The sequence below is a fragment of the Scyliorhinus torazame genome, chromosome 17 (assembly GCF_047496885.1).
Source record: "Scyliorhinus torazame isolate Kashiwa2021f chromosome 17, sScyTor2.1, whole genome shotgun sequence".
Taxonomy (NCBI): Eukaryota; Metazoa; Chordata; class Chondrichthyes; order Carcharhiniformes; family Scyliorhinidae; genus Scyliorhinus; species Scyliorhinus torazame.
Window position 1 is genome coordinate 139,883,951 of NC_092723.1, and position 25,443 is coordinate 139,909,393.

Below are 25,443 nucleotides of genomic sequence, written 5' to 3' on the forward strand. Positions count from 1 at the left end.
CCCGAGCCCCATGTCCCTGATTCCCCCCCCGAGCCCCATGTCCCTGATTCCCCCCGAGACCCATGTCCCTGATTTCCCCCCCCGAGCCCCATGTCCCTGATTCCCCCCCCCGAGCCCCATGTCCCTGATTCCCCCCGAGCCCCATGTCCCTGATTCCCCCCCGAGCCCCATATCCCTGATCCCCCCCCCCCCCTGCCCCCGGGGCTGGGGCGGACCTCGGGCTGTCGCTTTAAAATAGCCGGTTATTTTGATCTCGCGAGGCCGCTCGGGGAGGAGCCGAAGTGATGGCGGCGGAGGAGGAGGGAGAGACTCTGGAGTCGTGGCTGAGTGAGTCTGCCCCCCTCCCCACTCCCCGGGTCCTCCCGGGAGTGCGAGCCTGATCCCTGGAGTGGAGAGCCCCCCCACCCCCCCCCACATATCGGGCGGGGGGGCCTGATCCCGGGAGAGGAGGGGGGTGGAGAATCCCGGGAGAGACGGGGGGGGGGGGGGGGCTGATCCCTGGAGAGGAGGGTGGGGGGGGAGGAGGCCTGATCCCGGGGGAGGGTGTGGGGCCTGAACCCGGGAGGGTGGGGGGCGTGGGGGTGGAAAATCCCGGGGGAGGGGGGGGGGGTGGCCTGATCCCGGGAGAGGGGGGGGGGGGGTGGCCTGATCCCGGGAGAGGGGGGGGGGGGGTGGCCTGATCCCGGGAGAGGGGGGGGGGGTGGCCTGATCCCGGGAGAGGGGGGGGGGGTGGCCTGATCCCGGGAGAGGGGGGGGGGGTGGCCTGATCCCGGGAGAGGGGGGGGTGGCCTGATCCCGGGAGAGGAGGAGGAGGAGGGGCCTGATCCCGGGAGAGGGGGAGGAGGAGGGGGGGACCTGATCCCGGGAGAGGAGGAGGAGGGGGGGGCCTGATCCCGGGAGAGGAGGAGGAGGAGGAGGGGGGGACCTGATCACGGGAGAGGGGAGGGGGGGAGGCCTGATCCCGGGAGAGGAGGAGGAGGGGGCCTGATCCCGGGAGAGGAGGAGGAGGAGGAGGAGGAGCCTGATCCCGGGAGAGGAGGAGGGGGGGGCCTGATCCCGGGAGAGGAGGTGGAGGAGGGGGGGCCTGATCCCGGGAGAGGAGGAGGAGGAGGGGCCTGATCCCGGGAGAGGGGGAGGAGGGGGCCTGATCCCGGGAGAGGAGGAGGAGGAGGGGGGGCCTGATCCCGGGAGAGGAGGAGGAGGGGGGGCCTGATCCCGGGAGAGGAGGAGGAGGAGGAGGAGGGGGGGACCTGATCACGGGAGAGGAGGGGGGGGGGGGGCCTGATCCCGGGAGAGGGGAGGGGGGGAGGCCTGATCCCGGGAGAGGAGGAGGAGGGGGCCTGATCCCGGGAGAGGAGGAGGAGGAGCCTGATCCCGGGAGAGGAGGAGGAGGGGGGGGGGGGGGCTGATCCCGGGAGAGGAGGAGGAGGAGGGGGGGGGGGGGGGCTGATCCCGGGAGAGGAGGAGGAGGAGGGGGGGGGCCTGATCCCGGGAGAGGAGGTGGAGGAGGGGGGGCCTGATCCCGGGAGAGGAGGTGGAGGAGGGGGGGGCCTGATCCCGGGAGAGGAGGTGGAGGGTGGGCCTGATCCCGAGAGAGGAGGAGGAGGGTGGGCCTGATCCCGAGAGAGGAGGGTGGACCTGACCACGGGAGAGGAGGGGGGGCCTGATCCCGGGAGAGGAGGAGGAGGAGGAGGGGCCTGATCCCGGGAGAGGGGGAGGAGGGGGCCTGATCCCGGGAGAGGAGGAGGAGGAGGGGGGGCCTGATCCCGGGAGAGGAGGAGGAGGAGGGGGGGCCTGATCCGGGAGAGGAGGGGGGACCTGATCACGGGAGAGGGGGAGGAGGTGGAGGGGGGGGGCCTGATCCCGGGAGAGGAGGAGGAGGAGCCTGATCCCGTGAGGAGGAGGAGGAGGGGCCTGATCCCGGGAGAGGAGGAGAAGGAGGGGCCTGATCCCGGGAGAGGAGGAGGAGGGGGGGGGGGGGGGGGGCTGATCCCGGGAGAGGAGGAGGATCAGGAGGAGGGGATGGCCTGATCCCGGGAGAGGAGGAGGAGGGGGGGGGGCTGATCCCGGGAGAGGAGGAGGATCAGGAGGAGGGGGGGGCCTGATCCCGGGAGAGGAGGGGGGGGGGCCTGATCCCGGGAGAGGAGGAGGAGGGGGGGCCTGATCCCAGGAGAGGAGGAGGAGGGGGGGCCTGATCCCGGGAGAGGGGGAGGAGGGGGCCTGATCACGGGAGAGGAGTGGGGGGGGGGGTGTGCCCGATCCCGGGGGAGGAGGGGGGGGGGCCCCGATCCCGGGAGAGGTGGGGGGGCCCCGATCCCGGGAGAGGAGGGGGGGGCCCCGATCCCGGGAGAGGAGGGGGGGGCCCGATCCCGGGAGAGGAGGGGGGGGCCCAATCCCGGGAGAGGAGGGGGGGGCCCGATCCCGGGAGAGGAGGGGGGTCCGATCCAGGGAGAGGAGGGGGGGCCCGATCCCGGGAGGGGAGAGGAGTGGGGGGGGGATCCCGATCCCGGGAGAGGGGGGGGGGGCCTGATCACGGGAGAGGCGTGGGGGGGCTGATCCCGGGACAGGAGGAGGGGGGGGGGGGGCCTGATCCCGGGAGGGGATGAAGGGGGGGGGGGCCTGATCCCGGGAGAGGAGGAGGTGGGGGGGGGGCCTGATCCCCGGAGAGAAGGAGGGGGCCTGATCCCGGGAGAGGAGGGGGGGGGGGCCTGATCCCGGGAGGGGGGGAGGAGGGGGGGGGGGCCTGACCCCGGGAGAGGAGGAGGGGGGTTGGCCTGATCCCGGGAGAGGAGGGGGGGAGGGGGCCTGATCCCGGGAGAGAAGGAGGGGGGGGGCCTGATCCCGGGAGAGGCGGGGGGGGGGGGCGGGGGCCGATCCCGGAGAGGGGGGGGCCTGATCCCGGGAGAGGAGAGGGGAGAGGAGGGGGGGGCGGGTGGGGGGCCTGATCTCGGGAGAGGGGGTGGGGGGCCCGATCCCGGGAGGGGAGAGGAGGGGGGGCCTGATCCCGGCCGGGGGGGGGGGGGGCCTGATCCCGGGAGAGGAGGAGGGGGGGGGGGGGCCTGATGCCGGGAGAGGAGGAGGGGGGTGGGCCTGATCCCGGGAGAGGAGGAGGGGGGGGGGGGGGCCTGATCCTGGGAGGGGAGAGGAGGGGGGGAGGCTGATCCCTGGAGAGGGGGGCTGATCCCTGGAGAGGAGGAGGGGGGGGGCTGATCCCGGGAGAGGAGGGGGGGCTGATCCCGGGTGAGGGGGGGGGGGGAAAGCTGATCCCAGGAGAGGAGGGAGGGGCTTACCCTGGGAGAGGAAGGCTGATCCCAGGAGAGGAGGGGGGGCCTGATCCCGGGTGGGGGGGGGGGCTGATCCCAGGAGAGGAGGGGGTGGGCTGATCCCGGGTGGGGGGGGGGGCTGATCCCAGGAGAGGAGGGGGGGGCTGATCCCAGGAGAGGAGGGGGGGGGGGCTGACCCTGGAAGTGGAGAGGGGGGAATGATCCCAGGGGAGGTGGGGGTGCAGATCCCAGGCGAGGTGATAGGTGGGGATTGCCTGATCCCAGAAGGGGAGGGCAGGCCTGATCCGGGAGAGGAGACGGGAATGGGGGGCCTGATCCCGGGGAAAAGGGTCTAAAATCGGAGAGGAGGGGGGCGTGTGAGGGCACGATCCTGGGAGAGGGGAGTCGGCGGGGCCTGATCCAAGGCGAGGGGAGGGGTGGGCCTGATCCCAGTAGGGGGTAGAGGGAAGAGTGAGCTCGACCCACTGGGAGGGGAGAGGATGGCCTCATCCCGGAATGGGGGTGTGGGGGGGGGCTAAGAGTGGGGTCATCCCTGGGAGGGGAGAGTGGGGTCATCCCTGGGAGGGGAGAGGGGGCCTCATCCCGGGTAGGTTGGGAGGGGAGAGGGGGCCTCATCCCGGGTAGGTGGGGGGGGGGGGCAGGGAGAGGATAGATGGGGGCCTCAACCCGGGAGGTGGGGGAGTGTAGATGGTGGCCTCATCCCGGGATGGGGAGGGGTGAGGAGAGGAGGGCCTCATTCTGGGAGTGGTGAGGGAAGCCTCATCAGGGCAGAGGAATGGAGAGGGGGGGGGGGGCTCATCCCGGGAAAGGAGAGGATGATGGGAGCCTCGTCCCAGGAGGGGAGGGGGTGTGTCTCATCCCGGGAGGCGATGAGAGGTGTACCTCGTCACGGGAGGGGTGGCGAGGATTTCATCCTGGGAGAGAGTGCGACCCATGCCCTTGAGTTGAATTCAAGCAGTTGGGGAGTGTGACTGTCTGGATCAGGGGCTTTGAGTTAACTTTATAATAAACGCCACAAGACAGATGGAAGTGAGCCTGGCTCTGAGACAATAAGTAGAGGGATTGGGAGAATGAGGGGAGGAAGGGTGCATCGTCCACTGACCAGCTGCCTGGCATCCCTGATTCTGGAGCTACCTGTGAGAAGAAGCCTGTGCTCTTCAAATAGGGTTTTGAAGGGATCGCTTGCATCCACCCGAGAACACAGGCAAGGCCTCGATTTCACTTCTCATCTAAAAGATAGAAGCTCCAATAGCCCAGCAATCCCTCAGGACCATGCCATCCAGAACCCATCATCTTCCTAATCCAGAGCTGAGAGTGCAATTCACTTGCGTTGTGGGCTGATCCTAAAAAAAGGTTACAGTGCGGGTATCCAGATAGGAACTGGGCATTAACAAAATAGTGAAATGCAGAAAAGGCCACTTCCTGCTTTAAAAAAAAATGTTTTGTATAAGGCCTCCCATCAGCATTTAATGAAATTTAGAAAGAAACTGACTCCAGGCATGTTTGCATTGCCTTAATAGTTAAGTCATCACAACATATTGCCCTTAAATGAAACAGATCCAGCAGTTCCATGCAGTTTTCCTGCCACGTGTAGTGCAAAGGGGGCTGAGGGCATATCAAGCTGATGCTCTGTTAACCTGTATGTTAACTTGTCATAGCTCCTGAATCCTGTGAATCTCTGTGTCTACAGAGTGTGACATGACCATTGGCCCGAGAGATTATGGTTTCACTCACAAATTGCCTTGGAGAATTTTTTTTTGAGTGATCATCTGCTCTATTTGATTTGATGCATTGGGTGGGGTGGGGTGGACGTGCGCAGTGGAACGGTCCGTGTTTTAAAATGTTACTACTGTGCTTGTCTGATAAAGGAAGTGAACTGAGAATTGCAGTAACCCAGAGTGTGGTTACAGAAATTGGCTGATCAGGAAATCATGGGTACAGTCACAAGACAAGCACAAGGCCATCTGGCTCTGATAGAGTAGCTTCTCCCACACACCATTCCACTGACAGCAACCAGCAATGTTCTTTTTGGAAAGTCCTATGTTTGACTGTGGGGTTTTTTCCCCCCATATTACATACAAGGAGTGTGTACATTATCTCCAAGTGCATGGTTGTACTGTTGGTTATGGTAACATTGTTTTAGCCTCTGCAGTAATTTCAGTAGAAAACACCTAATACAATCCTGATAAATGTACTTAATTTCTTTGCACATTTTATTCCTGACACTGGTCTCCAGTGGAGGATCCCGCCCCCATCACCCAGAACAAACCTTTTGCCAAAAGTAACGTGTGAGACATCTGCCTGCCTGAGTGAGTTGGGGGAATGGGTCATTTACCTCCGTGTATATGTGCAAGCTGTAGTTCAGTGGGTGGCACTCTCATCTCTGATTTGGAAGGTCATGGTTTCAACTTCTACTCCAAATGCCTGAGCATAAATACTTATCCGAGCTGACATTCCAGTTTGGTACTTTTTTAAATTTATTTTATGAGACATGGTGTCACTGGCTCAGTCAGCATTTATTGCCCTTCCCTAGTTACCCTTCAGAAGGTGGTGGTGAGTTGCCTTCTTGGACCGCTGCAGTCCCTGAAGTGTAGATACACCAACAGTGCTGTTAGGAGGAAATTCAAGGATTTAGACCCAGCGACAGTGAAGGAATGGTGATATATTTCCAAATCGGGGTGGTGGGTGACTTGGAGGGTAACCTCCAGGTGGTGGGATTCTCGGGTATCTGCTGCTCTTGTCCTAACTGGTAATGATCGTCGGTTTGTAAGCTGCTACCTTAGGAACCTGGCAAACTATTGCAGTGGATCTTGTACATGGTACATATGACTGCCACTGTTTTTCGGTGGTGGAGGAATTGAATGTTTGTGGAAGGGGGAGCAATCAAGTGGGCTGCTTTGTCCTGTATGGTGTCGAGCTTCTTGAGTGTTGTTAGAGGGGCACACATCCAGGCAAGTGGAGAGTATTCCTTTGCACTCCTGACTTGAACCTTGCAGATTGTGGACAGGTTTGTGGGGGGGGCGGGGGGAGGTTCGTCAGGAGGTGAATTACTCGCCGTAGGATTCCAAGCCTTTGACCTGCTCTGGGAGCCACAGTATTAATATGGCTAGCCCAATTCAGTATCTGATCAATAGTAACCCCCCAGGATGTTGATTGCAGGGTATTCAGCGGTGGTAATGTCATTCAATGTCAAGGAGCGATGGTTCGATCCTCTCTTGTAGGAGATGGTCATTGCTTGGCACTTGTGCGGCATGAATGTTACTTGCCATTTGTCAGCCCAAGCCTGGATATTGTCCAGGTCTTGCTGCATTCGAACACAAACTGCTTCATTATCTGAGGAGTTGCAAATGATACTGAACATTGTGCAGTCATCCGCAAACATTCCCAATTCTGACTTTATGATGGAAGGGAGGTCATTGATGAAGTAGCTGAAGATGGTTGGTCCTGAGGAACTCCTGCAGTGATGTCCTGGAGCTGAGATGATTGACCACCAAACGTCACAACTATCTTCCTTTGTGCCAGGTATGACACTAATCAGCAGAGAGTTTGCCCCCTGATTCCCATTGACTCCAGTTTTGCAAGGCTCCCTGACGCCATACTCTGCCAAATGCCACCTTGATGTCCAGGGCAGTCATTCTCACCTCGCCTCTGGCATTCAACCCTTTTGTAATTCATGAACCAAGGCTGTAATGGGGTTAGGAGCTGTGTGACCCTGGCGGAACCCAAATTGAGTGTCTTTGAGCAGATTATTGCTGAGTAAGTGCCACTTGATAGCACTGTTGATGATTCCTTCCATCACTTTGTTGATGATGGAGAGTAGACTGATCGGGCGGTAATTAGCTGAGTTGGTTTCTTGTGTACAGGACACACCTGGACAATTTTCCACATTGCCGGGTAGATGCCTTTGTTGCAGCTGTACTGGAACAGTTTGGCTAGGGGCATGGCAAGTTCTGGAACACAAGCCTTCAGGGTTAATGTTGGAATATTGTCAGGGCTCATAGCCTTTGCAGTATCCAGTGCCTTCAGCCATTTCTTGATATCACATGGTGAATCGTGAGTGAGGGAGTGCAGCAATGTTGGAGGTGCCATCTCAAATGGATGTGAAAATTCCCACAACACTATTTGGAGAAGAACACCGGAACTCTCTTCAATGTCTTTGACAATATTCCTCAACTAACATCACTAAAACATATCTGGTCGTTATCTTTTGAAGCTTGCTGTGCAAAAATTAACTGCTGTGTTTCCCACATTACAACAGTGACTGCACTTCATAAGTAGCTGTAAAGCTCTTTGATGCGTTCTGAGGTCATGAAAAGGCTGGATGGCTGCCAGTCATTTAAAGCAGCAAAACCTGCACAGAATGGAACATTGTAGTTTTCCACTAGCCCAACCATGAACTTTCTATCCATGGGGAAAGGGTAGAGCCAGTGGAAGAATCACAATTTCCCCCCTTTCCAGGTAATGATCCAGGCTTTGTTTGTCCTCTCATTACTATGGAGCACTGTGGACCACCTGAGTTCGAGATTGAATGCCAAGTTTGGCATGCATAGCTCAGTGTCCCAAGTCGGAGGTCAAAGTGACATTTATATTTTTCAGCATTGTTCCCACAGTCTCTTTATCTTTTTAAAATAAATTTATAATGCCCAATTCTTTTTTTTCAATTAAAGGGGCAATTTAGTGTGGCCAATCCACCTAGTCTGCACATCTTTGGGTTGTGGGGGTGAGACCCACAGGCATGGGGAGAATGAGCAAACCACACGGGCAGTGACCTGGGGCCGGAATCGAACCCAGGTCCTCAGCTACTGTAAGGTAGCAGTGCTGACCACTGCGCCACCATATCGCCCTCAGTCTCTTTATCTTAGTGTATAACTCACACCTGGGTGTCTAACCATCCAAACAGATATTCTACCTGTAACTCATGGGTATCTAATATCCTGGGCGGGATTCTCCATTTCTGAGACTGTTGACGCCAACGCAGAATTTGTGGACTTTCACGCAGAAAAACTGGTGCCGCACCTCGACTCGTTCTGCTACTGTTAAGGGGCTAGCACCGGGACCACGTGGGATACAATCGGTCCCAATGGGAAATGGTGCCGGATTCGTCGGTTTCGCAATTGACACTCACGAGTCTGATGATGTGCAGCGCAGAAACACACATCACTCACCACACACACCAAACCCAGCCAACACGATGGCATTGAGCACAGCAGCCTTGAGGTTTACCGACGCCGAGCTGGAGATCATCTTGGACACGGTGGAGGAGCAGCGGATGACCTTGTACCCCGGCCAGGAAGGAGGCCGCCAGCCGCCGCTGTTCGTCGAGCTTGGGCACAGGCGGCAGAGGCCGACAGCACAGTGTGCAACACCGTCCAGATTGGCCAGCAAGGTCGTAACAAATTGCACAACCTCGCCAGGGTGGGTAGGCAGCACTATGCCCCAGCACTAACCCCTGTAACCCGGACCCCCCCCCCCCCTCCCCCTGCATCACATGTCAGCACCCATACCAGCCGCATGGCCAGGTGGCCTACCACTGAGGCCACCAGCTACCCACCTCCTGGGCTGCATGCTTCTGACTGTCTTAATGCTGTTGTTTTCTGTTTGCCCCTGCCGGACCTGCGGCCCCTCACTGTGGCAGAGCAGAGGGCCCTGGATGTGGTCGGCGGAAGTGAGACCCAGCTTAGAGGCGGTTCCCCATTTCGGGTGTCAACCCCCCCCCCCACATCATTATCACCCCCCGGCCCGCGGTCTAATCATGTGGGACGTAGTGTCCAGTTCTCTCTCTCTTTCGCCCCCCCCCCAAAAAAGGTGGTGAACCTGGAGGCAATCAGAGTGTCCCGTGCACATTGGCCCAGTGCACAAGTTGTGTGGCCTCCCATACCCACCTGGGGCCCATGTCCTGCCCATCGTCGCCATCCTCCGCAACCTCCTCATGGGACGAGGCCTGGTGTTTATCCTACCCTCCATCATATCGCCCCTCTGCTGTGCGATGTTGTGGTGGACGCAGCAGGCCGCCACGATGCGGATGACCCTCTCGGCATGATACTGAACCGCCCTTCCAGAGCAGTCATGGCACCTGAACCGCATCTTCAGGAGGCCGAAGCACTGCTCGATCACACTCGTGGTTACTGTATGAATGTCATTGTAACGGGTCTCTGTGTCGGTCTGTGGCCTCCGGATATGTGCCATCAGCCACGACCGCAGTGAGTAGCCCAGGAGCCAACCCCCCAACCGGGGGGGGGGGGGGGGGGGGGGGGGGGGGGGGGTGGGGGGGGGGGGGGGGGGGGGGGATCTCGAACATGTCCGGAATCGTTGAGTGTGTCAGGATGAAGGCGTCATGCACACTGCCTGGACATCGAGTGCACAGTGATGCGTAGTTGATTTTCACATATCAGCTACACGTTCATCGAGTGGTACCCCTTTCAGTTTGTGTAGAGCGGCCTGTCATCTGCAGGTGTTCGTAAGGGACATGCATCTCGTCGATCACCCTCTGGACCCGGGGCATCCCAGAAATGGTGGTGAACCCCGCCACCCAGGCAGCCTGGTGAGCTCGGTCCACATTGAAGTGGATGTATTGAGCCACCTGGGCATACAGGGCGTCCATGATGGCCCGAATGCACCTGTGCACCGAGGTCTGTGAGATCACGGACAGGTCCCCACTCAGCTTCTGGAAGGACCCTGTCACATAAAAGTTCATGGCAACTGTCACCTTGATGGCCACCGGGAGCGGGTGTCCTTCCCCGCTCCACTGCTGCAGCTTCCTCCTCCTCCTCGAGCAGCTCCAGCTCGTACAGGCCGCAGGACATCCCCCCGGACTGTGGCGAAAAGCAGGAAGGCCACCATTGCTGGTTGAATTCCAATATCTGTTGTCCGCAGAGGGTGAAAGGCTGACATGTTAGCATGGTGCATACCCCCTGTGCCCAGCCAGGTCCAACAGGCTACATGGTGTCCCCGGTTGGCACCGGCTGCACTGCCACCCGTGTGCTCCCCCATCCCCGCAGCACCTGGACCCCGTCGGTGGCCTGCACCATGGGGGCTGGTGGCCTTGATGCCCATCCCTGATGCCAGGGATATGCACCGTGGCCCCCGTAGGGGCTACTGTGGGCGTTGCCCTAGATGGGCCCACTGGCGGGTGGTGGCCGGGGGTGGCGTTGTGACGGAGGTTGGGGTGGGGTGGGGGGTAGGGCCACCCATACAGCGGGTGTCACTCTGCAGAACCATGGGCCAAGGTGGGTTATCAGTGGGTGCGCAGCAAGGTGGCCACGGTAATGGCGGTCCGGGATTGGACACCGTCCCAGTCGCGTGGGGGCCACCCCGGCTTTGTACTTCCATTCTTTTTGCTGGAGGATCCATTTCTGTTGGTCATTGGCCTTGCAAAGTCTGGTCTGTGTTGGGTTGTCTTAAACCCTCGTGTATCTTCTTCACAACACAGCCCATATTGCCTGCTTGGTCCCATGTGCTGATTTACAGAATAAGTAAAATAGGCATTTCAGAATGAAAAATTGAGCGGACTACTAATGTGAGCATAACATTTCATATCTGAAAATGAAGATCGACTAGTATGCCAAGTATATGTAAAAGCATGATTTTTGAAGTCAAAGAAAATTGCGTCATTTTCTATTTTGTAATCTATGGTATAAACCCCAAAACCCCTGATTCGGTTCCAAACTTTGACTCTCTCGTGCTTATCCTTTAATCCACATGTAAACCAACCAGAGCTCATTTTCCTGTCCCCCTTTCTCGACTTGCAACAGAGTACACAATATTATTCTTTAATTCCTGGAGGATCTTGGACGATCATGGAGGGTTGGGAACCCTAAGTCAGAACCAGCCTTGATTTGTAAGGCACAAAATAAAATCCTCCAGCTACTGCTAACCTGAAATATAAAGCATAGTGGAAACCCAGTAGGCCGATGAGCATCAGCGGAGGTTAAGGAGAATTGACACCTCAGGTGTAGAACCTTCATCAGCACGCACTGTTTATTCTAATATCTATGTGTTTATTTTAAAGATAAAGCTACCAACCCTCTGAACACTGAAGAGAAATGGGAATACATCAAAGGATTCTGCGATCAGGTTAATCTGGAGCTGGAAGGGTAAGGGGAGACTGGTTATTAAAGTGACATTGACATAAGGAGATAGTATACCTGTTCTGAGAGTCATGCATGGCAGTTTAGTTCACTGAAAGATTTGCAAGTTTATATGGAAAGAGTAGGACGAATTGGGTAGCTCTTTGGGCAGCACGGTAGCATTGTGGATAGCACAATTGCTTCACAGCTCCAGGGTCCCCAGGTTCGATTCCGGCTTGGGTCACTGTCTGTGCGGAGTCTGCACATCCTCCCCGTGTGTGCGTGGGTTTCCTCCGGGTGCTCCGGTTTCCTCCCACAGTCCAAAGATGTGCAAGTTAGGTGGATTGGCCATGATAAATTGCCCTTAGTGTTCAAAATTGCCCTTAGTGTTGGGTGGGGTTTACTGGGTATGGGGATAGGGTGGAGGTGTTGACCTTGGGTAGGGTGCTCTTTCCAAGAGCCGGTGCAGATTCAATGGGCCAAATGGCCTCCTTCTGCACTGTAAATTCTATGATTTCCTCTTTCAGAGAGCTAATGGTAATTGATGGAATGCCCCACTTTGGATGGAGCAAATCACACCAACAAATGGGAATTGGGATAACTCGCCCTGGGTATAGTTCAATAGGATAGATCAATCTGATATCCATGACCATTCTAGAGGCGGGACAGGCATGCTGGGCTTCGTCCTATCGTTCTATGATAAAAGCATTCGGGTAGATGTAAAAGGATGCTTGTTTGAGAGGGGTTCTGATGTTGCCGTTGCCCTGTATCTAAAGACATTGTACAGAAAGGTATTAAACGAAACGAGAGAAAAAAATGAATGACTGACAATTGAAATGTGAGTTCCTCCATCTTCAGCCCACAGATTGCAACTCGTCTTTTGGGTCACAAAATCCAATCGCCACAAGAAAAGGAGGCGCTGTATGGACTAACGGTGAGATTATTTACTGATTACGGTGGGCACGTAACTTTGCACAGAACTGCTTAATTACCAGCAGCATGATACATGTCTCATCAGGGCAGATACACCAAGGTTGAAATGATATAGATTAAAACCCCTTCAGCACTGTCCCATTGAATACTTCTAGGGTACGTACACCACAGGTTTAGGTACAGAGTAAAGTGCCCTCTACATGTCTCATTAAATACCCCCAGGGAGTTACAGTACAGGGTAGACAGAGAAAAAAATCCCTCTACATCCACTGTTCTTCTCTTAATACAAAATTATGTCAGAGGAACATAAAAATTGGTCGATGAAAAAGTTCAAAGCCCACCTATTTCATAATTTACCATCTTGGTAGACACGTGATACAATAATTAATTAGATAAATATTACAGCACTCAATCTGTATTAATTAGTCCACAACAGAAGCAGGCATGAGGCAGAATAATTCTCCAGTGGTGGAACGTTTAATAACCATTGGTTCAAAGTTCCTCGTTCCTTTTTTAAAAAACATTTTATTGGCATTTTCCAACTTTCTAACAGTATAACAGTTTAACATATCAAGCACGTGATTTTTACAAAGTAGCAGCTAAAGTGTGTCTGATACTTAGAAGCTAGTTCGTGTCCTATGTACAATGGTTTTTACAAGCGGTCCCCCCCCCCCCCCCACTTCCTTGTTGGAGGTACGTTCTGCCAGAACAGCAGCGGGGCTGGTAGGCTGAAGTGCATTAGTTTCAATGCGAGGAGTATTTCAGGTAAGACAGATGAACTTAGAGCTTGAATTAGTATGTGGAACGGTGATGTTGCTCTTACAGAAACTTGATTGAAAGAGGGACAGGATTGGCAACTAAACATTTCAGGATTTAGATGCTTCAGGCAGGATAGAGGGGGTACAAAAGGGGTGGAGGAATTGCATTATTGGTTAAGGACAATATCACAACTGTGCTGAGGGAGGGCACCTTGGAGGGTTCATGCAGCTGGGCAGTCTGGGTAGAGCTCAGGAATAGGATGGCTGCTGTCACAATGTAGGGGGTTTACTACAGACCTCCTAACAGCCAGCGGGGGATAGAGGATCAGATATGCAGACCGATCTTGGAAAGATGCATAAACAATAGGGTTGTCGTGGTGGGTGATTTTAACTTTCCCTATATTGACTGGGACACACTTACTGTTAGAGGCATGGATGCGGCATAATTTGTAAGGGGCGTCCAGGAGGGTTTCTTGAAATAATATGCAAATAGCCCAACTCGGGAAGGGGCCATATTAGACCTGGTGCTGGGAAATGAGCCTGGCCAGGTGATCGAAGTTTCAGTAGGAGATCATTTTGGGAACAGTGATCATAATTCTGTAAGTTTAGGGGCAGTACGGTGGCACAGTGGTTAGCACTGCTGCCTCACGGCACCAAGCTCCCAGGTTCGATCCCGGCCCTGGGTCACTGTCCTTGTGGAGTTTGCACATTCTCCCCGTGTTTGCATAGGTTTCACCCCCCCCCCCCCCCCCCCCCCCAACCCAAAGGTGTGCAGGGTAGGTAGATTGGCCACACTAAATTGCCCCTAAATTGGAAAAATGAATTGGACACTAAATTTATAGAAAGAAAAAAACATTATTCTGTAAGTTTTAAGCTGCTTATGGAAAAAGACAAGACTGGTCCTCAGGTGAAGGTGTTAGACTGGGGGAAGGCTAATTACAACAGCATTAGGCAGGATCTGGAGAGTGTAAACTGGGTGAGGCTGTTTGAGGGAAAATCAACATCCGGCATGTGGGAGGCTTTCAAATGTCAGTTGATTAGAATTCAGGATCGGCATGTACCTGTGAGGACGAAAGATAAGGGTGGCAAGTATACGCAACCCTGGATAACGAGGGATATTATCAATCTTGTCAAAAAGAAAAAGTAAGCATTGGTAAGGTCTAAAAGGCTTAGGCCAGACAAAGCCCTTGAAGAATATAAAACAAGTAGGAAGGAACTTAAGGTAGGAGTTAAGTCATGAAATGTCATTGGCAAACAGGATTAAGACAAATCCTAAGGCGTTTTATACATATGTAAAGAGCAAGAGGGTAGCCAGAGAAAGGGTTGGTCCATTCAAGGATATCGGAGGGAATCTATGTATGGAACCAGAGGAAATGGGAAAGATACTAAATGAATACTTGCCTCAGTATTCACCAAAGAGAAGGACTTGGTGGATGAGGAGTACAGGGTAGAGTGTGTAGATATTCTGAATCATGTTGATATTAATAAAGAGGAGATGTTGGGCATCTTAAACATTAAAGTAGATAAGTCCCCAGGGCCTGATGGGATCTACCACAGAATACTGCGGGAGGAAATTGCTGGGGCCATGACAGTAATCTTTGTATCCTCATTGGCTATAGGTGAAGTTCCAGAGGACTGGAAAGTAGCCAATATTGTTCCATTGTTTAAGAAGGGTGGTAGGGATAATCCAGGAAATTATAGGTTGGTGAGCCTTGCGTCACTGGTAGGGAAATTATTGGAAAAGATTCTTAGAGATAGGATTTACTCACATTTGGAAACACCTAGAAAGTCAGAGAGATCTAGGTGTACAGGTCCACAGGTCACTGAAAGGGGCAACACGGGTGGAGAAGGTAGTCAAGAAGGCACACGGCATGCTTTCCTTCATTGGCCGGGGCATTGAGTATAAGAATTGGCAAGTCATGTTGCAGCTGTATAGAACCTTAGTTAGACCACATTTGGAGTACAGTGTTCAATTCTGGTCGCCACACTACCAGAAGGATGTGGAGGCTTTAGAGAGGGTGCAGAAGAGATTTACCAGAATGGTGCCTGGTATGGAGGGCATTAGCTATGAGGAGCGGTTGAATAAACTCGGTTTGTTCTCACTAGAACGACGGAGGTTGAGGGGCGACCTGATAGAGGTCTACAAAATTATGAGGGGCATAGACAGAGTGGATAGTCAAAGGCTTTTCCCCAGGGTAGAGGGGTCAATTACTAGGGGGCATATGTTTAAGGTGCGAGGGGCAAGGTTTAGAGTAGATGTACGAGGCAAATATTTTTACACAGAGGGTAGTGGGTGCCTGGAACTCGCTACCGGAGGAGGTGGTGGAAGCAGGGACGATAGTGATATTTAAGGGGCATCTTGACAAATACATGAATAGGATGGGAATAGAGGGATACGGACCCAGGAAGTGTAGAAGATTGTAGTTTAGTCGGGCCGCATGGTCGGCACGGGCTTGGAGGGCCGAAGGGCCTGTTCCTGTGCTGTACTTTTCTTTGTTCTTTGCTGTTCAAATGGGCTTATTAGTTATGGACAGCATGGTTTTGTGAAGGGGAGGTCGTGCCTCACCAATTTGATCGAGTTTTTCGAGGAAGTGACAAAGATGATAGATGAGAGAAAGGCAGTAGATGTTGTATACATGGACTTCAAGGTACAAAAGGTGAAGTCACATGGGGTCAGAGGAGAGCCGGCAAGTTGGACACAGAACTGGCTTGGGCACAGAAGACAGAGGGTAGCAGTTAAAGGGTGTTTTTCTGAATCGAAGGCTGTGACTAGCGGCATTCCACAGGGATCAGTTCTGGGGCCTTTGTTGTTCGTGGTGTACATAAATGCTTTGGAAGAAAATGTAGCTGGTCTGATTAGTAAAGTTTACAGACGACACAAAAATTGGTGGAGTTGCGGATAGTGAAGATGATTGTCAGAGGATACAACAGGATATAAACTGGCAGGTGGAGTTTAATCCGGACAAGTGTGAGATAATGCACTTTGGAAGATCCAATGCATGTAGAAATTACACAATAAATGGTAGAACTCTTGCAAGTACTGACAGGCAGAGAGATCTGGGCTTGCATGTCCACCGATCACTGAAAGTGGCAATGCATGTGGATAAGGTGGTCAAGAAGATTTATTTGTTCTTAAGGGTAGCACGGCAGCATTGTGGATAGCACAATTGCTTCACAGCTCCAGGGTCCCAGGTTCCATTCCGGCTTGGGTCACTGTCTGTGCAGAGTCTGCACATCCTCCCCGTGTGTGCGTGGGTTTCCTCCGGGTGCTCCGGTTTCCTCCCACAGTCCAAAGATGTGCAGGTTAGGTGGATTGGCCATGATAAATTGCCCTTAGTGTCCAAAATTGCCCTGAGTGTTGGGTGGAGGTGTTGACTTTGGGTAGGGTGCTCTTTCCAAGAGCCGGTGCAGACTCAATGGGCCGAATGGCCTCCTTCTGCACTGTAAATTCAATGATAATCTATGATTAATCTAGGACAAAGGTTCGGCACAACATCGTGGGCCGAAGGGCCAGTTCTGTGCTGTATTTTTCTATGTTCTAAGGCATACAGCATGTTGGCCTTCATCGGTCGGGGCATTAAAATTGGCAAGTCATGTTGCAGCTTATGTACAGGACCTTAGTTCGGCATCATTTGGAATATTGTGTACAATTCTGGTCGCCACATTACCAGAAGGGTGCCGATGCTTTGGAGAAGGTACAGAAGCGGTTTACTGGGATGTTGCTTGATATGGAGGGCATTAGCTATGAGGATATGTTAGATAAACTCGGCCTGTTCTCACTGGAACGACGGAGGTTGGGAGGTGACCTGACAGAGGTCTACAAGACTATGAGTGGCATGGACAGAGTGGATAGTTAGATGCTCTTTCCTAGGGTAGAAGAGTCAAGTGCTAGGGGACGTAGGTTTAAAGTGCGCGGGAAAAGTTTAGAACAGATGTGCGAGGCAAGTTCTTTTACACAAGAGGGTGGTAAATATATGGTACGCCTGGGGAGGTGCTGGGAGCAGGTACGATAGCGGAATTTGAGGGACATCTAGACAAATATATGAATAGGGTATGAATGGAAGGATACGGACTCCATAAGTGCAGATGGTTTTAGTTTAGGCAGGTACCACGGTCAGCGCAGGCTTGGAGGGCCGGAGGTCCTAATCCTGTGCTGTATTGTTCTTTGAGAGTGTCTCTCGGGGTCCTGGGGTACTTTGCCACCTCCTTACAGAGAAAGTGTTTAATTTGGAGGTGCCTGAGCTCCAGTCCGGGTCCTCCGACAGTTTGTCATAGGTTGCGAGTCTGTCCCCTATGTAAAGATCTCTAACCGTTAGCGGCTCCCGGTCCTGTCTCCATTTTGTAAAGATGGCGTCAAGCATGGCTGGCGGGAACTTGTGGTTGCCGCAGATGGGGGCCATGGAGGACATCTCAGTTAAACCGAAATGTTACCTCATTTGATTCCACGTCTTCAATGTGGCTACCACTACTGGGCTGGATGTGTGCCTTGGCGAGTGCTCGGAGGGTCGTTCCCTTGTAGGAGGACTCCTCCAGCTTTACCCATTCTGTGTTTGGCTCTCGTATCCATCCCCTCACCCTCTCGGCTGTGGCCGCCCAGTGGTAGTACTATAGATTTGGCAAGACTAGACTATTTTTCCTCCGTTGGCTGGTTTAGCACACTGGGCTAAATCGCTGGCTTTTAAAAAGCAGACCAAGCAGGCCAGCAGCACGGTTCAATTCACGTACCAGCCTCCCCGAACAGGCGCCGGAATGTGACGACTAGGGACTTTTCACAGTAACTTCGTTGAAGCCTACTTGTGACAATAAGCGATTTTCATTTAATTTCATTTCATTGCAGTGTTGACTTGGGAGTCCTCTGGTTCTTAGCCCCCACCCCCACACAAACACCATAATCATTTTGTCCACTTTGTTGAAATAGGCTTCGGGGATGAAGATTAGTATGGATTTCAACAGGAAGAGGAACCTCGGCAGTATGTTCATTTTGATCGCCTGCACCCTCCCCGCCAGGGAAAGTGGGAGTGCATCCCATCTCTGCAGGTCCATTTTTACTTCCTCTGCCAGACTGGCCAGGTTCCACTTGTGGATCTGTGCCCAGTCGTGGGCTATCCCCAGCTAGCGGAATTTGTTTTGGGCTGGTTTGAATGGTAGTCCCTCCAGCTCTGTCTCTCTCCTGTTCGGGTTCACTGGGAATGTTTCGCTCTTGCCCAGGTTGAGTTTGCAGCCCGGGAAGGCTCCGAACTCTCACAGAAGCTGCATGATTGCTTTCAGGCCACAGCTTCCAGCTTTTTGGACCTTGCAGAGCAATCACCAGTGGTTCAATTGCTAGGGTGAACAAGAGCGAGGACAGTGGGCATCCCTGCCTTGTGCTTCTGTGTAGCTGGAAATATTCAGAGCTGGTGTTGGTCCGAACTTGGAGGCGTTGTACAGGGGTTTCATCCATGAGATGAATCCTGTCCCTAGCCCAAACCACTCCAGCACCTCGATGAAGTACTTCCATTTGACTTGGTCGAAGGCCTTTTCTGCATCCAGGGAGACGATCACCTCTGGTGTTCCCTTCCCGGAAGGGGTCATTATTACATTCAGCAGCCACCTGATGTTTGCAGTTAGCTGCCGACCCTTGACAAAGCCCATCTGGTCCTCTGTGACCACCTCTGGTATGCAGTTCTCCAGTCTCTTGGCCAGGACTTTTGTGAGTATCTTTGCAGTGAAATGGGTCTATGTGATCCACATTCCGTCGGGTCCTTGTCTTTTTTGGCTATCAGCGTTAATGTGGCCTGTGTTCGTGTAGGAGGCAGGGTGCCCCTCGCTCGCGAGTCTGCGAACATGCCCCATAGGTGCGGGTCCAGGCTGGTGCAAATTTCTTATAGAAGTCCGCCGGGGACCTGTTGGGTCCCGGCGCCTTCCCTACCTGCATGGAGCTGATACTCTCCATGATCTCGCCCGGTCCTATTGGAGCTTCTTCCTGCCTATCGTTCCCCACAACTGGCAATGTCCAGTCCATCGAGGAACCAATTTGTCTCTGCATCCCCGTTGGGGGATTCGGAGGTGTACAGTCCTCGGGAGAAGGTCTCAAAAGGATGGTTGACCTCTTTTTGCTCGATTACCAGTCTGCCTATGCTATCCTTTACCTGCACTGTCTCCCTCGTGGCTGCCTGCTTTCTCAGTTGGTGAGCCTGTAGGTGGCCAGCATTTCCCTCATGTCTGGCGGAGTTGGTACACTGCTTTCCTGGTGGATAGCAGGTTAAAGTTCATTTTGAGCTTTTTCCTCTCCACCAGAAGCTCTAAGGTTGGGGCCTCGGAGTATTTTCTGTCGACCTCCAGGATGGAGTCAATCAGTTGTTGCCTGGCCACCCTCTCTTCCCTATCTCTATGTGCCTTGTATGCTATAATTTCTCCCTGATCACCACCTTCAGTGCCTCCCAGAACATGGAAGGTGAGACTTCCCTGTTCCAGTTATTTGTAACATACTCACCTATGGCTTGTGATATTTTTTGGCAGAAGACCTTATTGGCCAGTAGGCCCGTGTCCAGCATCCATGTAATGTGGAGTGTGGTCGGAGATAACTATCGCAGAATATTCCGCTCTTACTATTCCTGGAATCACTGCTTTCCCCACTGCAAAGAAGTCTATTCTCGAGTATGCCTTGTGGACTGGCGAAAAGAACGAGATTTCCTTCTCATCGGGTGGGGGTGTAGGGACCCCCCCCCCCCCCCCCCACCACCACCACCACCCCCGCCCTCCAATGAACCGTCAGTGTGTGTCAATGTCGGAGATTTCAACCACGGTCTTTTTTATGAAGGCTGTGACATCTCAGTTGGGCATGTACACATTAATCAGCCCCGTCTAGAACACTGTTGATCATGACGTACCATCCCTTTGGTTCGTAACCGCTCTTGTCGCCATGAACCTAACCCTCTTACTGATCAAAATGGCTACTCCCCAGCTCCGTCCCATAGCATGAATGGTACATCTGCTCCACCCAGCCCTTTCTTACCCGCAGCCGGTCCTTCTCCCTCGGGTGTGTTTCCTGCTGCAAGGCTATGTCGGCTTTTAGGCTTCTCAGATGGGCGAAGATACTTGTTCTTTCTAAACAACGCTGCCCTCACCGCAGTGTCTCAAATTACTCACACATTGTATACAAACATGTTTCTTTCTGGAAAAGATGTAATTAAGTTGAATAGATCAATGCTAAGTGCTCCCATTGACCCCCACCACCCCCTCAAGGAATTTGTTCCACGGACCTCTTGCTCACAAACCATTCTTACTCTCTCCCCAGATTGACCTTTTCAGTGTATGTTGTGTCTGCCGATTTTGGCTTGATGTTTGTATGTGTGGAATTTGATGACCTGGTCTTTTTTTTTTCCACAGGTGTTGGAGACCTGCATGAATAACTGTGGCAAACGTTTTCAGAATGAAGCTGGGAAGTTTAGATTTTTAAATGATCTCATTAAAGTCTTATCACCAAAGGTAATGTAGAATGCTTTCCAGATTACTTAATATTGGGATGGTGCCCATGATAAGTGCTTTTTTTTAGTCCAATTTTTCTAGTTTTCCCGTGATTTCTTTATACTTTGTATGAAAAAATGCTTCCTGACATCACCCCTAAACATCATAGCTCCAGTTTTAAGATTGTACCACCTGTTCTGTTACTGAGCCCTTTAATTATCTTGATTAGATCACCCCTTAATCTCCTGTAATAATGAGAATGCAAGTTTGTGTATGCAATCTGATTTTATAATTTATTCCTTTTAGTCCAGTACCATTCTGCTGAATCTATGCTGACCCCCATTAAGGCCAACATATTCTTCTTGGGTTTGATGCCCAGAACTGGACACAGTATACAAGATGGGGTCTGATCTGTACACCTTAAGCACCTCCGAATTTGTCAAACACATTCCTTGTTGAAAGGACTTTCCCCAAAAAGTGGCTGGAGAATATCTTATCAGATGTCATAACTCTCTCGGACATCCTGGGGTCAGCACTTTTCCATTCCTGGTGTTATGATCACAAGGGAGACCATTAACTTTAAAAAAAGAAATTTCAATTATTAGCTCTTAACTGAAAGGAATTATGCCACAGTTTTCACATTTTAAACAAAAACCTTTACTGTGTAGGAGTTGGAAACAAAACCAATAGTACTTTGACACTATATTTCATGAGCCCTTTATTCTTTAAACCCCCAAATCTTAACAGATCACTTCCCATTCTGATTCTACCCAAGACTTCCCCTATTCTTGCCAGGATTTTGAGGGTTTTCTCACGTGCTCTGGGACCAAATGAAGGAATGTCACAGCTCTCAGGAACTCGCCACTATTCCTCCGTTTCCAAGTCTGGCACTTAGATTTCCAGCACAAAAAGGTACCTCTCCGGCAACCTATCCCCATGGCAACGTAGCATCCCTCCGATATCCCAGAGAGATATTCACACCATTTCAACCACTATTTCCAAACCTGTCGCTTTTGGTCTGGAAAGTATAGGGATACTTTAAGAACTTCCCTTGTTTACCATTTGTTTTTCAGCTTGTCTTTGATCTAGAAAATTACATGAATAATTTATCCCCTTAATGGCACCAAGTACAATAGTACCAGTCTGTAGCTCCATCACAAAGCTGAGTGAGAGAACCATCTATAGCTTACTGTTTCACACCTCTGACTCCAGCCCTCTTAAGTAATCATGAACCATCCTTTGACTGGCAATTATTGATAGGAGTCCCCTTGCCCTCACTTTCCACTCACCAGTCTCCACATTCAAAGGATCGTGTTCTGCCATATCCTTCACTTCCAGCATGATGTTTCCACCAAACACATCAACCCCTACTTTCCTCTGCGAGCATTCCATTTTATAACAACACAATTTTTTTCCCCTTACAAATAATAACCCCCCGTAACAAAATAACGCAAATTCTCCCTGAGCAAGATATATACATGGCAAGATGGTATATTTACATAGCTTTGTACACTGGCTCTCGCCCATTCGTGCCAGTTTCCCCCACCCTCCATGTTATCCCCCGCTCATCCGTCCCCTCCAGCAATCTCTCGTTCCCCCCTCCCACCCCAGGGTTGCTGCTGCTGCTGCTGACCGACCTTCCTCTAACGCTCCGCGAGGTATTCTAGGAACGGTTGCCACCGCCTGTAGAATCCTTGTGCAGACCCTCTCAAAGCAAACTTAATTCTCTCCAATTTTATGAACCCCGCCATGTCGTTTATCCAGGCCTCCAGGCTAGGGGGCTTCGCCTCCTTCCACAATAGCAAGACCCTTCGCCGGGCTACTAGGGACGCAAAGGCCAGAATTCCGGCCTCTTTCGCCTCCTGCACTCCCGGCTCATCCCCTACTCCAAATATTGCTAGCCCCCAGCTTGGCTTGACCCGGACTTTCACCACCTGAGATATTACTCCCGCCACTCCTCTCCAGAACCCCTCCAGTGCCGGGCATGACCAAAACATATGGACATGGTTCGCCGGGCTCCCTGAACATCTTTCACATCTATCCTCTACTCCAAAGAACCTACTCAGCCTCGCCCTCGTCAAATGCGCTCTGTGAACCACCTTAAATTGTATCAGACTGAGCCTGGCACACGAGGAGGAGGTATTAACCCGGCCCAGGGCATCAGCCCATAGCCCTTCCTCAATCTCCTCCCCCAGCTCCTCCTCTCATTTACCTTTCAATTCTTCTACAAGCGCTTCCCCCTCTTTCATCTCTTGGTATATTTCCAACACCTTGCCCTCCCCGACCCATACCCCCGAGATCACCCTATCTTGAACTTCTTGTGCCGGGAGCAACGGAAATTCCCTCACCCGTTGCCTCACAAAAGCCCTCACCTGCATATATCTAAATGCGTTTCCTGGGGGTAACTCAAATTTCTCCTCCAGTGCCCCTAGGCTCGCAAATGCCCCGTCAATGAACAGGTCCCCCATTCTTCTAATCCCCGCCCGATGCCAGCCTTGGAACCCCCCGTCCATCTTCCCCGGGACAAACCGGTGGTTACCCCTGATCGGGGACCACACCGATGCTCCCATTGCACCCCTGTGCCTTCTCCACTGGCCCCAGATCCTTTGCGTTACCGCCACCACCGGGCTTGTGGTGTGTTTTGTCGGCGAGAGCGGCAGCGGTGCCGTTATCAACGCCCCCAGGCTCGTTCCTTTACAGGACGCCATCTCCATCCTCTTCCATGCCGCCCCCTCTCCCTCCATGACCCACTTGCGGATCATCGCCATGTTTGCTGCCCAGTAGTAACTCTCTAGGTTTGGCAAAGCCAACCCTCCTCGGTCCCTGTTGCGTTCCAAGAACCCTCTTCTAACCCTCGGTGTCTTATTTGCCCACACATACCCCATAATACTCCTACCTACTTTCTTGAAAAAGCCCTTGGTGATCACGATGGGGAGGCACTGAAACACGAACAAAAACCTTGAAGGACCACCATTTTGACCGACTGCACCCTACCCGCCAGCGAGAGCGGGAGCATGTCCCATCTTTTAAAATCCTCCTCCATTTGCTCCACCAACCTCGTCAAATTCAGTTTATGTAGGGCCCCCCAGCCTCTGGCCACCTGTATCCCCCAGATACCGAAAACTCCTCTCCGCCCTCCTCAGCGGTAGGTCCCCTATCCCTCTTTCTTGGACCCTGCCTGTAATACAAAAAGCTCACTCTTCCCTACATTAAGCTTGTAGCCCGAGAACTCCCCAAACTCCTTCAGAGTCTGCATGACCTCCACCATCCCCTCTATTGGGTCCGCCACGTATAGCAGCAGGTCATCCGCGTATAGCGATACCCGATGCTCCTCTCCCCTGCGGACTATTCCCCTCCATTTCTTGGACTCCCTAAGTGATATGGCCAAGGGTTCGATCGCCAGTGCAAACAACAGGGGGGACTGGGGGCACCCCTGCCTCGTCCCTCGGTACAGCTGAAAGTACTCCGACCTCCGCCGGTTTGTCACTACACTCGCCACTGGGGCGCTATAAAGGAGCTTAACCCATCTAATAAACCCTCCCCCGAACCCAAACCTGCGCAATACCTCCCAGAGGTACTCCCACTCTACTCGGTCAAAGGCTTTTTCCGCGTCCATAGCTGCCACTATCTCCGCCTCTCCCTCCTCCGATGTCATCATTATCACGTTTAAGAGCCGCCGCACATTGGTATTTAACTGCCTGCCCTTTACAAATCCCGTCTGGTCCTCATGAATCACCCCCGGGACACAGTCCTCAATCCTCGTGGCCAGCACTTTTGCCAATAACTTAGCGTCCACATTGAGGAGCGATATCGGCCTGTACGATCCACATTGCAGTGGATCCTTGTCGCGCTTAAGAATCAAGGAGATTGTCGCCTCCGACATTGTCTGGGGCAGGGTTCCCTCCTCTCTTGCCTCGTTAAAGGTCCTCACTAGCAGCGGGGCCAGCAGGTCCACATATTTTCTATAGAACCCGACTGGCCCCGGGGCCTTCCCCGCCTGCATGCTCCCCAAGCCCTTACTCAGCTCCTCCAACCCAATTGGTGCTCCCAAACCAGCCGCCTCCTGCTCCTCCACCGTCGGGAACCCCAGCTGGTCCAGAAATCGCCTCATCCCCCCCTTCCCCCCCTGGGGGCTGGGACCTGTACAGCTCTTCATAGAAGGCCTTGAATACCTTATTTATTTTCGTGGCACTTCGAACCGTGGCTCCCCTTCCATCTTTGATTCCCCCTGTTTCCCTCGCTGCCGCCCTCTTACGGAGCTGGTGCGCCAGCATCCGACTGGCCTTTTCCCCGTACTCATAGGTTGCCGCCTGCGCCTTCCTCCATTGTACCTCCGCCTTGCCCGTGGTCAGTACGTCAAACTCCATCTGGAGCCGTCGCTGTTCCCTGAGTACTCTTTCTTCCGGGGCCTCTGCGTATCTCCTGTCCACTTGCAAGATCTCTCCCACTAACCTCTCCCTTTCCATGCCCTCTGTCTTCTCCCTATGAGCCCTAATGGAGATCAGCTCTCCCCTGACCACCGCCTTCAACGCCTCCCATACCACCCCCCACTCGCACCTCCCCATTGTCGTTGGCCTCCAAGTACCTTTCAATGCACCCCCTCACCTTCCCACACACCACCTCATCAGCCAGCAGTCCCACGTCCAACCGCCACAGCGGGCGTTGGTCCCTCTCCTCTCCCAGCACCATTTCCACCCAGTGCGGGGCATGGTCCGACACGGCTATGGCCGAATACTCCGTCCCCTCCACTCTCGGAATAAGCGCCCTACCCAGAACAAAGAAATCTATCCGGGAGTAAACCTTATGTACGTGGGAGAAAAAAGAAAATTCCCTGGCCTGCGGTCTTGCAAACCTCCATGGGTCCACTCCCCCCATCTGATCCATAAAACCCCATAGCACCTTGACCACCGCCGGCCTCCTTCCCGTCCTTGATCTGGAGCGGTCCAGTGCTGGGTC

The 25,443-nt window shown here is 53.2% G+C and overlaps 1 protein-coding gene across 3 annotated transcripts in view; it reads left to right on the forward strand.

Annotated features, from left to right (window-relative positions):
* Positions 1-267: 267 nt before the first annotated feature.
* The window catches only part of LOC140394196 (ADP-ribosylation factor-binding protein GGA1-like), a 55,187-nt gene continuing 30,011 nt past the window's right edge, over positions 268-25,443 (forward strand). Inside the window, exons 1-4 of one of the 3 annotated variants that reach the window (XM_072481173.1) lie at positions 268-327; positions 11,293-11,377; positions 12,209-12,284; positions 20,410-20,508. In XM_072481173.1, coding sequence (XP_072337274.1) covers positions 285-327; positions 11,293-11,377; positions 12,209-12,284; positions 20,410-20,508 — 303 coding nt within the window. In that variant the 5' untranslated portion in view covers positions 268-284. Of the gene's footprint in view, positions 328-4,149; positions 4,489-6,516; positions 6,807-11,292; positions 11,378-12,208; positions 12,285-20,409; positions 20,509-25,443 lie in introns of those variants that run through there. The other 2 variants (XM_072481175.1, XM_072481174.1) reach the window with 2 other exon arrangements.